We start from the raw sequence: 15,945 nt of genomic DNA, 5'->3' as shown, positions 1-15,945 counted from the left end.
AACATAAAAACCGCCATAAATAGTAAATCAAACCCCCCGTTATCACCCCCTTAGTTAGGGAAAAATAATAAAATAAAAAAAGTGTATTTATTTCCATTTTTCCGTTACGGTTAGGGCTAGGGCTGAGATTAGGGTTAGGGGTGTGTTGGGGTTCGGGTTGGAGTTAGAATTGGGGGTTTCCACTGTTTGGGCACATCAGGGGCTCTCCAAATGCAACATGGCGTCTGATTTCAATTCCAGCCAATTCTGAGTTGAAAAAGTCAAATGGTGCTCCTTCCCTTCCAAGCTCTGCCATGCGCCCAAACAGTGTTTTACCCCCACATGTAGGGTATCAGCCTACTCAGGACAAATTGCAAAACAATTTTTGGGGTCCAATTTCTCCTGTTACCCTTAGGAAAATAAAAAATTGGGGGCAAAAATAACATTTTTGTGGAAAAAAAATGATTTTTTAATTTTCACGTCCGAGCGTTATAAACTTCTGTGAAGCACTTGGGGGTTCAAAGTGCTCACGACACATCTAGATAAGTTCCGTGGGGGGTCTAGTGTCCAAAATGGGGTCACTTGTGGGGAGTTTCAATAGTTTAGGTACATCAGGGACTCTCCAAACGCACATGACACCCGCAGACCATTCCATCAAAGTCTGCATTCCAAAACGTCACTGCTTCCCTTCCGAGCCCCGACGTGTGTCCATACAGTAGTTTTCTCCCACATATGGGGTGTCAGCGTACTCATGTCAAATTGGACAACAACTTTTGAGGTTCAATTTCTCCTGGTACCCTTGGGAAAATGAAAAAATTGGGGACTAATTGATCATGTTTGTGGAAAAAGTACGATTTTTTTTATTTTCATGCCCGGGCATTATAAACTTCTGTGAAGCCCTTGGGGGTTCAAAGTGCTCACCTCACATCTAGATAAGTTCCTTAGGGGGTCTCGTTTCCAAAATGGGGTCATTTGTGGGGGTTTCCACTGTTTAGGTACATTAGGGGCTCTCCAAAGGCAACATGACAACCGCCATTCCATCAAAGTCTGCATTCCAAAACGTCACTACTTCCCTTCCGAGCCCCGACGTGTGCCCATACAGTAGTTTTCTCCCACATATGGGGTATCAGCATACTCAGGACAAATTGGACAACAACTTTTGGGGTCCAATTTCTCCTGTTACCCTTGGGAAAATAAAAAAATGGTGACTAAAAGATCATGTTTGTGGAAAAAATACGAATTTTTTATTTTCACGCCCGGGCGTTATAAACTTCTGTGAAGCACTGGGGGGTTCAAAGTGCTCACCACACATCTAGATAAGTTCCTTGGGGGGTCTAGTTTACAAAATGGTGTCATTTGTGGGGGGTTTCCACTGTTTAGGTACATCAGGGGTTTTCCAATCGCGACATGGTGTCCGATCTCCATTCCAGCCAAAAACGTCAAATGGCGCTGCTTCCCTTCCGAGCTCTGCCATGCGCCCAAATAGTCAGTTACACCCACATGTGGGCTATCAGCGTACTCAGGACAAATTGCACAATAACTTTTATGGTCCTGTTACCCTTGGAAAAATAAGAATTGAGGGTGAAAAGATCATTTTTGTGGAAAAAATATGATTTTTTAATTGTACCGCTGTACGTTATAAACTTCTGTAAAGCCCTTGTGGGTTCAAAGTTCTCACCACATATCTAGATAAGTTCCTTGGGGGGTCTAGTTTCCAAAATGGGGTCACTTGTAGGGGGTTTCCACTGTTTAGATACATCAGGGACTCTCCAAACGTGACATGGCGTCCGATCTGAATTCCAGACAATTTTGCATTGAAAAAGTCAAACGGCGCTCCTTCCATTCTGAGCTCTGCCATGCGCCGAAACAGTCGTTCCCCCCCACATATCAGGTATCAGCGTACTCAGGACAAATTGCACAATAACTTTTGCAATCCAATTTCTCCTGTTACCCTTGGTAAAATAAAAAAAATTGAACCTGAAGTATTTTTTTTTGTGAAAAAAAAGTTAGATGTTCATTTTTTTTTTTAATATTCAAAAAAATTCCTGTGACGCACCTAAAGGGTTAATAAACTTCTTGAATGTGGTTTTGAGCACCTTAAGGGGTGCAGTTTTTAGAATGGTGTCACTTTTGGGTATTTTCTATCATATAGACCCCTCAAAGTGGCTTCAAATGTGATGTGGTCCGTAAAAATAAAATGGTGTTCTAAAAATGAGAAATCGCTGGTCAACTTTTAACCCTTATAACTTCCTAACAAAAAAAAATTTTGGTTACAAAATTGTGCTGATGTAAAGTAAACATGTGGGATATGTTAGTTATCAAGTTTTTTGGGTGCCATATCTCTGTGATTTAAGGGCATAAAAATTCAAAGTTGGAAAATTGCGAAATTTTCAAAATGTTCGCCAAATTTCCGTTTTTCTCCCAAGTAAACGCAAGTTATTTGAATGAAATTTTACCACTAACATGAAGTACAATATGTCACGAGAAAACAATGTCAGAATCACCGGGATCCATGGAAGCGTTCCAGAGTTATGACCTCATAAAGGTACAGTGGTCAGAATTGTAAAAATTGGCCCGGTCATGAACGTGCAAACCACCCTTGGGGGTGAAGGGGTTAAAGGACTTGCAAGTTAAAGGCGTGTGAATATAGAATTCATAAGGCAAAGACCCTGAGTACAAAGAATGATGCATACAAAAAACGCCCAGTACTCTATTAGCAAAACCTATGCGGTAACCATAATAAATCAACCGCCATTACATATAAAATTCCACTCCATAAATCTTATAAACAAAAAAGGAGAAAAAAAGGAGTAATGGATTCAATAGTAATTAGAAAAGTACAAAATGTATTAATTTACACATGCACAGTAGAGTAATGAGTAGAAACTCAGAATTAATCAGAGTTACATAAAATCAGACACAGCCAGGGCAGACCTGGACAGGGACTACAACATAACAACCCGTGCTTCACAGTATATCAGCACAAAAGATATAAATAATACATACAGGGTTAACCATGATCATATACAAATTTTCAAGTAGTCAGACATGACATGATGCTCTGCATAGATGAACTAAAGTGCTACATGATAATAAAGGTAAGAAAGAAACCCTGCCAACATGACCAAAATGGCCCCAGAGTTGGAGTGTATAGATATAAAGTATGGGCAGGTTGCTTACCAAAAGGCATGGGCGACCAAGTCCAAAGCGGCAACCCCCGACGCGCGTTTCGCGCCTACCACGGGCGCTTTCTCAAGGGAGTGTATTTATATCTTTTGTGCTGATATACTGTGAAGCACGGGTTGTTACCAATCAATCAATCAAATTTATTATCGCCAAGTACATATTACATATATACAAGGAATTCTTTGTGGCAAAGAGGCAACATAATATATAACAACAGATACAACAAGTAACATCTAACAAGACAGATACAGTATATAGTCTACACATGACGATTTAATTGTTGAACAGAGAGTGGATAGAAGCTGTTCATATGGCGGTTGGTGCTGCATTTGGGGACTCTGAAGCGACGTCCTGAAGGGAGAGTAGTTGGAATGAGGAGTGTCCCGGGTGAGAGGGATTGGATGAAATTTTCAATGCTTGGGATTGAATACTCTTATCATAAAGATCCTGGATTTTAGGCAGGGGGGAACCTATAATTCTCTCTGCTGTTCTGAAAGTCCTTTGTAAGCGGAGTTTGTCATGCGCTGTGGCTCCCCCATACCAGACTATCAGAGAGGAACAATGTTATGTTGTAGTCCCTGTCCAGGTCTGCCCTGGCTGTGTCTGATTTTATGTAACTCTGATTAATTCTGAGTTTCTACTGTGCATGTGTAAATTAATACATTTTGTACTTTTCTAATTACTATTAAATCCATTACGCCTTTTTTTTTTCTCCATTTTTGTTTATCTGAGTACAAAGAAGTTGAGGGGCAGATGGTATTCTCTATTCAAGCAACACTAAATATTGTGGGTAGAAACACTTCTCGTTCGGCAGACATCCTGGACCAGTGACCTAATATGATGGAGCCACCTTGGGAAGGGGGAAACCTTCAAAGGAGAGCTGGACATGCTTGGGGAGAAGAATGTGACAGTCCAAGAATAGGAGGGACTAATTCCATGTTGTAATTGGAGGGGCTGTGGTGGAAGAAACTTCTTTCTTGGCAGCAATCATTGCATCTGCAAATATGGGGAGGAAGGTGAAACGGTCGCCTCTAAACCAGACTATAGATTGGCCAGAGATACAGTCTGAGAGATTGAGCTGGTGCCATAAATTTTAAGCGGAACAGGAGGGAGTTTCATTTGGGCGTTTTTGGAGTATTTAGAGATTTTATTTTGGGCAATATTAAGCAGGAATGAAAAAAAAAAAGTCCTGACTAGGAGGGTGGAGGGGTGCTTTTGAGCCTCTACCAGGCTTAAGGCAAAGCCTAACCGCAGAAATAAAGCATGAGGATGGTTCTTGGAAAGCAGAAAAGCCTGTGGAAAAAAACTATGGCGGCCAAACTGAAGAATGAGAAGCCTAGGGGAAGATGGAACCCAAAGAGTTCACACAGGGGTATGTAGGGAGAAAGGGTTTGGGTGGATTATACCTTACTGTAGACAGAAACTGCTCTCTTTTCTTCAGTCTTCACAGATGAGTAGACTTTTCACTCACTTTTGATAGGAGTGTAGACAAATCATAGTAGACTGTCACCATTTTTGTGGAAAACAGAAGCTCAGACTGGCCTGTACCCGTTGGTCCAGCTATTGGCTGGAGAACCGTGACTGTTTCAGCACTGTCCTGTTACCAAATAATTGTGGAGCGGGAGGAAAAAAGTAGAAACTGACAAAACCGAAAAGTCAAAACTTTTCACCATATTGTGTGTAACCGTCTATACTCTGAGTTCTCTTTTGTCTCCCAATGGAATGAACATGAAACCATGTGTAATAACTGAACATTTTGGCTTTCAGGAAATATACCTCAAACAAGGGAAATTAATTGAATTTTGACAGAAGATTGTGGAAGAATTAGCTAAATCATAATAATGCACTGAAATATACATGAGGGGTGTGTGTATATAACATATTGTGTGTGTGTGTGTGTGTGTGTGTGTAGATCTTATACACACAATGAATATAAGTTAATAACTTGTGTTTGAAAAAAAAAAAATTATTGTACTAAGAATCATTTCAGAACTTTATCCACTTCTATAGTATATGCATATGTTTAAGATTCGCAGCAGAAAAAATTCTGCCATTTTTATGCCCTTAAATCAGTTATATCACAGAAAATAGTTAATGAATAACATTTCCCACATGTCTACTTTACATCAGTACAATTTTTGAAACATAATTTTTTTGTTACGAAGTTATAAGGGTTAAAAGTTGACCAGCGATTTTCTCATTTTTCCAACAAAATCTACAAAACATTTTTTTGGGGGGCCACAGCATATTTGAAGTGATTTTGAGAGGCGTATATGATAGAAAATACCCAAACGTAATACCATTCTGAAAACCACCCCTCAAGGTGCTCTAAACCACTTTCTGAAAACCACCCCTCAAGGTGCTCAAAACCACGTTCAAGAAGTTTATTAACCCTTTAGATGCTTCATAGAAATTTTTGAAATGTGGAAGGAAAAAATGAACATTTTTAATGGTCACAACTTTTTTTTTTTTTTTTTTTATTTTACTTTAAACCCCAAAGTGTTTTTTTCCAATGATAACAGGAAAAAATGGACCACACAATTTGTTAATTTATCCTGAGCTTGCCTATACCCCATATGTGGGGGAAAACCACTGTTTGGGCACACGGAAGGGAAGGAGCACCATTTGACTTTCTGAATGTAAAAATTTGGATTAATTAGCGGACGGCATGTTGCGTTTGGAGAGCAACTGATGTTCCTAAACAGTGGAAACCGCCCACAAGTGACACCCTTTTGGAGACTAGACCCCTCAGGGAACTGATCTAGATGTGTGGTGAGCACATTAAACCTGCAAGTGCTTCACAGAGGTTTATAACGTTGAGCCGTGAAAAATCGAATTTTCCCCACAAAAATGTGTTTTGCCTGAAATTTTGCATTTTCACAAGGGTAACAGGAGAAATTTCACCATACAATTTTTTGTTCAATTTCTCCTGAGTATGCAGATACCCATATGTGGGGGGAAAATACTGTATAGGCTCACGGCAGGGCTCAGAAAAGGAGTGTCGTTTAGGAACGCAGACTTTGATGCAATGGTCTGCTGGTGTCATGTCTCATTTGGAGAGCCCCTGATGTGCCTAAACAGTGGAAAACCCCCACAAGTGACACCGTTTTGTAAGCTAGACCCCTCAAGGATAGTATCTAGATGTGAGGTGAGCACCTTGTACCCCCAGCTGATTCACAGAACTTTATAACGTAGAGCAGTGAAAATGAAAATATTTTCCCCACAAAAATGTTTTGTAGCCCCAATTTTTTTTATTTGCACAAGGATAGTAGGACAAAATGGACCCCAAAAATTGTTGTGCCAGTTCTCCTGAGTAAGCTGATGCCACATGTGGTCAAAAACTACGTTTAAGACACAGTGCACAGCTCAGAACGGAACAAGCGCCATATTGGAGTTCACATTTTGCTGGACTGGTTTGATGTTACCATGTCACATGGGCAGAGCCCCTGAGGTGCTAGAACAGCAGAACCCCCCTCATCCACCCCAAAAGAGACCCCATTTTACAAACTACACCTATCAGTGAAGTTTATCTAGAGGTGCAGTGATCATATTGACACCACAGGTGGGTCACAGAATTTTATACCATTGTGCAATAAAGGAAAAAAATGATGGTATTTTTACTACCAAAATTTTGTTTTCGTCCCAAAGTTTACATTTTTACACTGGGAAATGGGTAAAAATGGAACCAAAATTTGTCCCACTATTTCTGCTGACTGTATAAATACCCCATATGTGGCTCTACAGTACTGCTTAGCCATACGGCGAGACTCTGGAGGGACGGAGCCCTGTTGGCAAATAGCGCTTCGTCCCTCCAGAATCTTGCCGTATGGCTAAGCAGTACTGTTATACTAGAGGCATCCTGAAGTGCAGAATTTTCTATACCCCTTTGAGAATTTATCTACAGGTGTAGTGACGATTTTGACTCCATGTGAGTATTCCATAAACAAGCAGTATTGGATGTTGCTGAATGAAAATTCCAAATGGCCAGTGTAGTGACCAGTAACTTTTAGTGACCAGTTCGTCATGCCCAGCCTGTGCTTCTGGAGACACGCACCCGTAAATTAGACCGGCTGTCATCGCTACAGAAATGCCAAACATGTGGATTAAAGGGGTTGTCCGGGCTTTTCACATAATCTCAGTACATATCTGGGCTGCAGAATTATGACTAAGTAATTTACTTTTTGTCACTAGTTTGCACCGTTTTCTAGATATTCTGAACAGAACGTCCAAGGGGGGGGGTGGGGGTGTTATGGCATTGAAATGACAGCTAGTCGTAACCTCCTACTCTACTCCAAACATGCCCTCTATAGCAACAACCCCACCCTCCATAGCTACATGCCCTCCCCGTCCACATGAAGAAGCCCTCATCACACAGTAACAAATCCTCCCCCTCTAGCAGCCTCACTGCAGAGAGCAGAACCACCCAGCTGCTCCTCCCCGAGACACACGCTGAACAGTGATCTATGGAAAGTGAAACTATTGAGGAAGGAAAATCGTCCTGTATTCTGGGACAGGCTCCTCTCATGACATGTATGAGTCATGAAGTCCTTCTCGATCATGACGAACATGTTCTACACTTGTCTGGAAGGGGTGAAGGACAAAACAATTATGCTTATGCTCAATTTAAAAAAGAAAAATTTCCATTGATTAAAAGCATGATTTTTTTTTTCTTCTTGAGAACAGAATGTTCAAATAGAACATTGTTTTGTGTGATATCTGTGATTTGTGTATGAGAACTGGATGACCATCCTCTTTGACTATTTAATGCCCTGCAAGAATTGTCAAAAACTGCAAAAGCAGCTAATAAAAGTACTGGTATCCTGTTAGTAATTAGTATTTGTGATATTGATATTATGTATTTTTGTCACAGCCCTTTGGTCATAACCAGTCTCAGCAAGACATATTACAAGAGAACACCATCTTAAAAGCCACAGAGGTGCAATTTCCTCCTAAACCAGTTGTGACCCCAGAAGCCAAGGTACTAACATTTTGATCTACTTTCCCTATATGTATAAAATATAGGAATATATAATTTACTCTTCACCTTGTCCTTCACAGGCTTTTATCCGTCGTTGCCTTGCCTATAGGAAGGAAGATCGGATAGATGTACACCAGCTGGCATCTGACCCCTACCTACTGCCACACATTCGTAAGTCAGTCTCTACCAGTAGCCCCGCCACTGCTGCAATAGCCTCAACGTCTGGTTCTTCAAACAACAGCTTGTCAAACTGAGACTGAAAAAATCGCACCTGAGACGTTGCGCCTTGCACCATTACAGTGCTAACGCTGACAGAGCGGTTATTTTGGCTACTCTGGAGTACTAATCTTCCTGTAGATGGAGAATAATGCGTTTTCCATGGGACATTTCAAATTTCGGCTTATTGGAGCCACAAATTGCTGAATTTAATGCAGTCTAGAAAAAGATCGACTCTCGTGCTGGGTGAGAGTCTGAATCTTTTTGGCAAGGACCTCAGACAAATTACAAGGCTGTACAGACTTGGACGTAAACTCTCTTTCCCCAAAACCTCATTATGGACTTCTGGATCCTCAATACAGCTGACAACTGTTGCATACACGGAATTGACTTTTTACTGAATACATTTTCAGAAGTGGGAACCTAGTAGACTCGATTTGCCCCTTGTTGATATTTAAACCTGTTTTGTTTTTCCCTTTCATCCATTTTATTAAACACGCTCAAGAAAATAGCCAAAAAAAGGAATGGAGGTCGGGAGGGTAACAAAATCCCATGGCTTTCTTTCTTCTTCGTTATAAATGTATCGGGAGTTAAAGTGATTTTTTTTTTAACCTCTCCGTTGAAGCGGGGCCCATCACTTGCACATGCCTAAACCTTTGTCATCAAAAGATTTACATCAAGCTAGTAGGGAATAGGGGGCATCGCTCATTCCACCCATTTTCATTATCTTTAATCACAAATCCTACATAGTTGATGCTTGCAGTATGTGCGGATGTTGAGCCCTCTCTAAAGGGTTAATTTGGCAGATATCATAGTTTATATTAAAGTGAAATCCATATTACTAGGGACAGTTTAATTGCTTTTTTTTTGTTTCTTATGGAATCCTTAACTACTTCAATGTGTACCCCAAATCTGTTTCTCTTTGAGAGGTTGTTCAGTTTGGCTTTGTGAGTTTTTGGTTTAATGCAGACTGTGACCTAGAGAAATACTATCGGCATCTAGTGGTGCTTTTATCCGTTTCTTCAAATTGTTCTGTATTTACTATATGCAAGAAGTTGTTAGGTTCTTTTTTTCTCTGGTGATATAATGTTAGCTCATTATTAGTTTTACAACTGCTAAGCCTCAGAGGGTTGCCCACGCTCCCATTACATCACACAAACTATAGACCATTTGAAAAGAAGATCCACATTAAAAAAAAAAAAATAGTTACTCTTAATTATTGATCAGCCTTTGCAAAGATATGGAACTTTGTAATACACTTAATTACAATTTTGCTTCCTTCTTTCATACACCACGCTGAATTGCTGGTTTATCTACTTGTTTTTAGGAGCTGCTTTGAACTGCTGATCTAACTAGAATCCACACACACTGTTTAAAAGTGTTTTCTCTGAACATTGGGGAGAGTGATTCTTAAGCCCCCTTCACACATAGCGAGATCGCTAGCGATCTCGCTAAAGCGTCACCGATTTTGTGATGCAATAGCAATCTCGCTACATGTGACACTTACCTCCAACCCGGCTCCCCGCTGGATATTGCTGATCGCGCGAGATCGGCCTGGTCCATTCCTCGTCGTCTGCTTCCTGCTGGCGCCGACGAGTGACTCCATGGACGCAGGCGGAAGACGTTTGACAGGTAGGTGACGACCGCCGACCGCTGCTGCATCGCTGTGAGATCTTCCTGTGTGGCAGCTCACTAGCGACCATTTAGCGATGCACCAGCAATCCTGACCGGGTCATATCGTTGTCGGGATTGCTGGTGTATTGCTAAATGTAACGAGACCTTAAGAGAAGCTTATACAGGGAATAGTGTTTGTAAATGTTGCTTACTAGAGCAGCCATTCAAAGCAGCTAAAGAAGATAAATGTACATTTCCAGCTTAGTGTTTGAAAGAGATAAATCAGTTATTTAATTTAAGAAAAAATGTACTTTTTTATAACTCCATTTTATACGTTGATCTTTTTTATTTTTTTTCCTCTTTCTGCTGTTTTGCATTATGCTGGTGTACGCTGCCTGTATACACCTTTTGTAGAATGCCACTTTTTTGGCAAATACACCACTGCACCTTGGAGATTTGTAAGTGACTGATATCTGAATGTTATCTTTTGTATTTAAGTTGTTGATGACAGTTGTCTCTTGGAAGCCAAATTATTCTAGATGCCTTAGTAATAACTACCATCATATGTTTCATATTTGCATCGACTGTGACAAAATGGTGAATGATGTATAGAGGACCTCTAATGTAGGTATATACAGCAAACTTTCCCATCTGTAGCCTAAAGCTTTTGTATTGGTCCATACCTCAGCTTTTCTCTTCTCCTGTGTCATACATTTGTTGCATAAAGGTGCAGCTTCCTTCTTTTTTAATAGTCTCATAGCCCTTAATAGCTACATGCCATGTGTCTGGCTAATGTGCTTTCCTGTTTGGCCTTTAGTGATCCAGGCCTATCTTTTTTTTTTTTTTCTGAATCACTGAGGTTAGTTGTGAAAAACATGGGAAAATATCATTCACATTTATTGAACTCTTTTTATTTTATATATTCAAATTGTGGTACACAAACCTGCTATGTGTCAACGTGGCACTACACTGTTTTGCAGTTCCATTGTTTTGTGTTTTAGTATTTTAGATTTGTTATTCTCATCTTTGTGGGTTAATGGGTGATAATTTGCTAATCACTGGAGGATATCCATTCCTCTGATCCCAAAAATGGGACCCTGTAATCACAGCTCTACAGTGGGACACCCAATGATCAAGTTATCTCCTGTCTTGTGAATTGGGGGTTTATCTGCTAATTTGGGAATAACCCTTTCAGGCCATATTCACTCACAGCTAATTTATCTGCTGTGGAGCAGCCTAAATTTTAAATTCTTTTTAAATTTGGGTTTTTTGATCAATTTCACTCATTGCAGAGAAAATAAGAGAAATCTTTTACCATTCCAGGAATCTTATTTTTTTTTCCTTCCAGGCTGAATGCCTCAAAATTGAAATTCTGCAGAAACTCTTCACATTTGTGTTGGGTATTTATGTTCATCTTCATACTCAACAATATAATGAAAACCTTTCAAATTTGATTTATTTTTTTTAAAACCTTCCCTCTGTGTTGTGTATATATTATATAAAAATGGGTTAACTTAGGGGAAAAGCGGAGTACAGGAAGCCTCTGATGGCCGCCTGAAGCTTTTACTATTGTCTGGGATGCAGTTTTATTGTCATTACTTTAACATCTAATATAAAACTGTTTGTTAGATTATAACATTGGCTGTAAAAAAAATCCAAACATCTGGAAAGGAAATGACTCCATATACCAATGAATTAGTGACTTGGTAACCAGCACAAGACAATAAGGTGGAGTGCCTTCTCACACTAGAAAACTTAGTTTGTCTTAGTATTTTGCTATGCTTCATAGTAAAACTACTTCCTGCGTGGTCAGAGTGGTTTCCTTTTTTTGCTTTGTTTAAATCTTCCTATTTTCATTCCTCTCAAAGGAAAAAAAAATCATATTAAATGCCAGAGAAAATCACCAAAAAGTCATTCACATACAACCTACTATACAAGTCTGCTCCCTCATTCCCATAATAAGTTTCTGATAATATGGGTTTCACTTTGCTCTAGGAATAATTATAATAAAATACTGTTTTTTTTGTTTGTTTTTTTTTGTTCATTTTGACTTGAAGGACAAAATGTGTATTAATTCATAACTGAAAGTCTAGGATGAAGCATCCAGGAATTAAAAAAATACTGATATTAAAATACATTTGAAAGTTTTAACATTGTTTTTTGAAGTGTTGTGCTTGCATTTTGTTTCTACATTGCTTTCAACTTGGAGCAGTGATTTCCACCAAGATTTGCCCACTGTGTGCTCAGTGCTCAACTTGTACAAAATATATCCTCTCCATTAACCACCTGTGAAGCAGCTTTCCTTTACTGTAATCTTATTTTCATCATTGAATGTTTACGTTATCTTATTTCTGGTTCTGTTAAATAGACCAGATACAATTTAAGATCTACAGGTCAGGGAACATTTGGGAAACAGTGACCATAATATAGTAAATTTCAGTGTAACTTTCAATCAAACATTCAAAAGGGGAAATGCAATAACCTGGCACTCTTAGGAAAGCTGATTTCAGCAAATTAAAAGGAATGTCACCCCTCCAGGACGTATATGACCGATTAATATGGGCATACAAGCAATAGAAATGTTACACTAGTCCTACCTGTATGCCTCATATTAGCGGTCTTGTTGAGAAATGTTATACTCTTTCCTTATGCTAATGATTTCTTCCACGCTCTGGGGCGTACGGTGCTGATGTAACTAGTTTAACACAAAGTACGTCTGCGTCTGACCAAAATAAACATTGACAAAGCCCCCAGCCCAGATGGCATTCATCCACGGATACTAAGGGAATTGAGCTCACTAATTGACAGACCACTGTGTCTCTTACTAAGAATTTCTTGTAATAGGGGTGATGCCACAGGATGGAGGATGGCTGATGTGGTACTGATATTTAATAAGGTGAATACAGGCAACTACCGTCAGGTAAGTCTGACATCCATAGTGTGCATAAGAGATGACTTGCAGAAATATATTGCAGAAAATAATTTAATAACTGACAACCACCATGGATTCAGGAAAGATAAGTTGTGTCTAACTAATGTGATGGGCTTCTATGAGAAGGTAAGTGCAAATATGGATGTTAGTAATGCAGCTGATGTGATTTATCTGCAGGGCTGTGGAGTCGGAGTTAGTTTTGGTTGGAGTCGGAGTCAGTAGAAATGTTCCGACTCCAGCGTTTAAAAAAAAAAATGTATTAATATTTCATAATTGAACTTTCATATGAATTTTATAAATGTTACTCAAATATATATGTTCTATCAAACTATGAACAACAGTGATAAGCAGTTCTGCTGGAGATAGAGACATTTCTTACTACTTGTGTGTCACTGTTCTCCACTGCCCTTATCTAATCTTATACTTGGTTAACCTCATGCTGCCCCAACCCCCCTACTTACAATGTATGAAACTGAAAGTGAAAATATGTTGCAAATTCTTAGTAGTAAAGCTCCTCCTCTAGACTAGATCATACTAGGTGTGCGTCTTCCAAGCATCTCACAGCTGCCTGCTACTCAGAAGAGGAAGACTGTAAGAAGTATTATCCTTTCAACAAACTTTGCATCAGTTAACTGTGAGTACATGAGGAATAATAACAGTATTACTGACCACTATATCAGTTGTACGACCTGGCAATAATTTTGTACAATTGTTTTTAGGAAAAACAATTGTCATTTGGATTGTGAATGCAGAATTAAAAACCTGAGAATGTCAAAGAAGCATCACATTAAATCAGCTGTATTTGAACATTTCACCATCACTCAAGATAGAAAACATTATGTCTGTCCGTGTATGACAAATGATCCAGACGAAAACAAATGCTGTGAAGCCAAGATGAGTGCATATTCAGGCAAAGATAAAAATGTTCCTACCAGAGCTTCTAATCTAAAGAGACATTTACAGCACTTTCATCCAGTACTGAAAGCAGTGGATGAGAGAGACTGCATCCAAACCAATGAACCAGTGCCAAGCTCTTCCAGCCAAACAAAGGAGCAGAGAACTTTGCAGCCATCAGTTGCAAGATATTTTGTCAGTGACAAAGTTACTGTGACAATGACAGTAGATACATTTAAAAAACAGATCATAGAGCTTGTTGTAAAGGATAGTGTGCCTATTTCATTATTTTCAGGACCAGCTTTTATGTGTCTGAATGGGGAAATGGCCCGCAAGCTTGGTGTTTCTCTGGAGAGAGAGAGAGAGAGAGAGAGAGAATTAGAAAATTAGTAATCGAAGAAGCTTTTAAACAAAAGGAATAACTTAAAAAAACTCTCAAGGGACGCTTTCTGTTTCTTAAAATGGATGCCTGCACACGTCAGAGTGAACTATTTTGCCATCAATGTCCGATTTGTTTGTGACAAAAATGAAATGGTTACCAAGACATTGGCAGTAAAAGACACCACAGCTCATCACACCAGTGAGTTTCTCCAGGTCTTGGTGGAAAAGGTTCTGCAAGACTATGAACTTAAAAAAGAGCAAGTTCTTTCTGTCGTAACTGACAATGCTTCAAATATGATAAGTACTATTAAGCTAATGAATGAGAGTAATGATGGTGACCAGCAGCTAGAAGAACATTCTGGGTCCACAGACACAGAAATGTTTGAAATAGAGGAACACAGTATTGTAACTGAGGAGCAAACTGAAGTTGCTTCAGATGAACAGCAACATGATAGTTTAGATGATCTTGTTGAAACTGTGTCAATATGTTCTTTCATTCATCACATGCGCTGTGTTGTGCATACGCTACAGCTGGCTATAAGAGACAGTCTGCAAGAAGGACATGCTGCTGCACTGATTGGCAAGGTGAGAAAATTGGCTACTGTTGCCAGAACCCCTAAAGTTGACTCAATTTTGAAGAGATATGCTGGAAAAGGGGCAATTATTGATAAAGCCACACGATGGGGCAGTACTTACTTAATGATTCAGCGCTTGGTTGAACTGAAAACCTTTCTTGTAGACATGGCTAACCCTCAACTGACGCTAAATGAAAGTCAGTGGAATCAGGTGACTGAGCTGGAAAAATTGCTAGAGCACCCATTTACAGTGACTAAAAAATTACAAGCAGAGGACTTAACTCCAGGTATTTTCTTAAAGGAGTGGAAGAACCTGATGTTTCGCCTGTCCCAAAGAGGAGGGTTAATTGCAAGTGGCATTGCTACATCAATGAAACGGAGAGAGGAGCTACTATTACAAAATAACATTCTTTTGGCAGCTGTTTATGTAGACCCAATGCATCGGATTCTTCTAGATGATCAACAGCTAAGTAAAGGAAAAGAAGCTCTGTTTGAAATAGCAGTAAGGATGAAAGGGTTGCAGAACAGTCAGGAGGAACAAGAAGAATTTGGTCGTCCTGCCACATCTTCACCCTCATCATCAACTGATGAAGAATTTAATTTCGAAAAATATTTGGATCACAAGGACCGTACGAAGCGTTCCCGCATAGAAGAAGAGTCATCCCCATCAAGGAACACAGCCAGTATATTTCAGCAGAATTTTTCATATGCACTAAAAGAAATTGAGAAATTTGACCGTTCATCAAAAATAACAGTGCAACAAGCGATTCCTCTGTATCCTGACATTGTCAGAGATGTTGCCCAAGTGGTTACTGCTTTGCCACCAACACAAGTTAGTGTAGAGAGGTTGTTCTCTGCTCTCAAAATAATTAGATCAGATTTGAGGGCATCCATGAAGGAGGATCTGACAGAGGCAATACTTTTTCTGAGGACAAATTTATAGATTTCTTCTTAACTGCATAAAAGTGTTTATTGCATATTTACTTACAGTTTAGAAAAGTTTATAAAAGTTATTTGCTATATTCTAATTGTATTCTAATAAATGTAGTTTTTGCTCTAAGTGGTCTGATTACTTATATGATGGTGAGAAACTGAATGAGCACGATGTTTAATATTTTACAACAGTAAATTTGTTGTTATGAATTGCCATTTATGAAGGAGTCGGAGCCGGAGTCTGATAAAATCCAGGA

At 39.4% G+C, this 15,945-nt stretch overlaps 1 protein-coding gene across 2 annotated transcripts in view; it reads left to right on the top strand.

Annotated features, from left to right (window-relative positions):
- Window positions 1-12,124, top strand: part of TLK2 (tousled like kinase 2) — a 153,801-nt gene extending 141,677 nt beyond the window's left edge. For both annotated transcript variants that reach the window (XM_073582335.1, XM_073582336.1), the window contains exons 20-21: window positions 8,036-8,143; window positions 8,224-12,124. In XM_073582335.1, coding sequence (XP_073438436.1) covers window positions 8,036-8,143; window positions 8,224-8,397 — 282 coding nt within the window. In that variant the 3' untranslated portion in view covers window positions 8,398-12,124. The remainder of the gene's footprint in view (window positions 1-8,035; window positions 8,144-8,223) is intronic.
- Window positions 12,125-15,945: the final 3,821 nt, after the last annotated feature.

The sequence above is a fragment of the Dendrobates tinctorius genome, unplaced genomic scaffold (assembly GCF_039654945.1).
Source record: "Dendrobates tinctorius isolate UK_male_01 unplaced genomic scaffold, ASM3965494v1 ptg000071l, whole genome shotgun sequence".
Classification (NCBI taxonomy): Eukaryota; Metazoa; Chordata; class Amphibia; order Anura; family Dendrobatidae; genus Dendrobates; species Dendrobates tinctorius.
The sequence above is the reverse complement of the archived record's forward strand: the minus strand, read 5'-3'. Positions and strand labels throughout refer to the sequence as shown.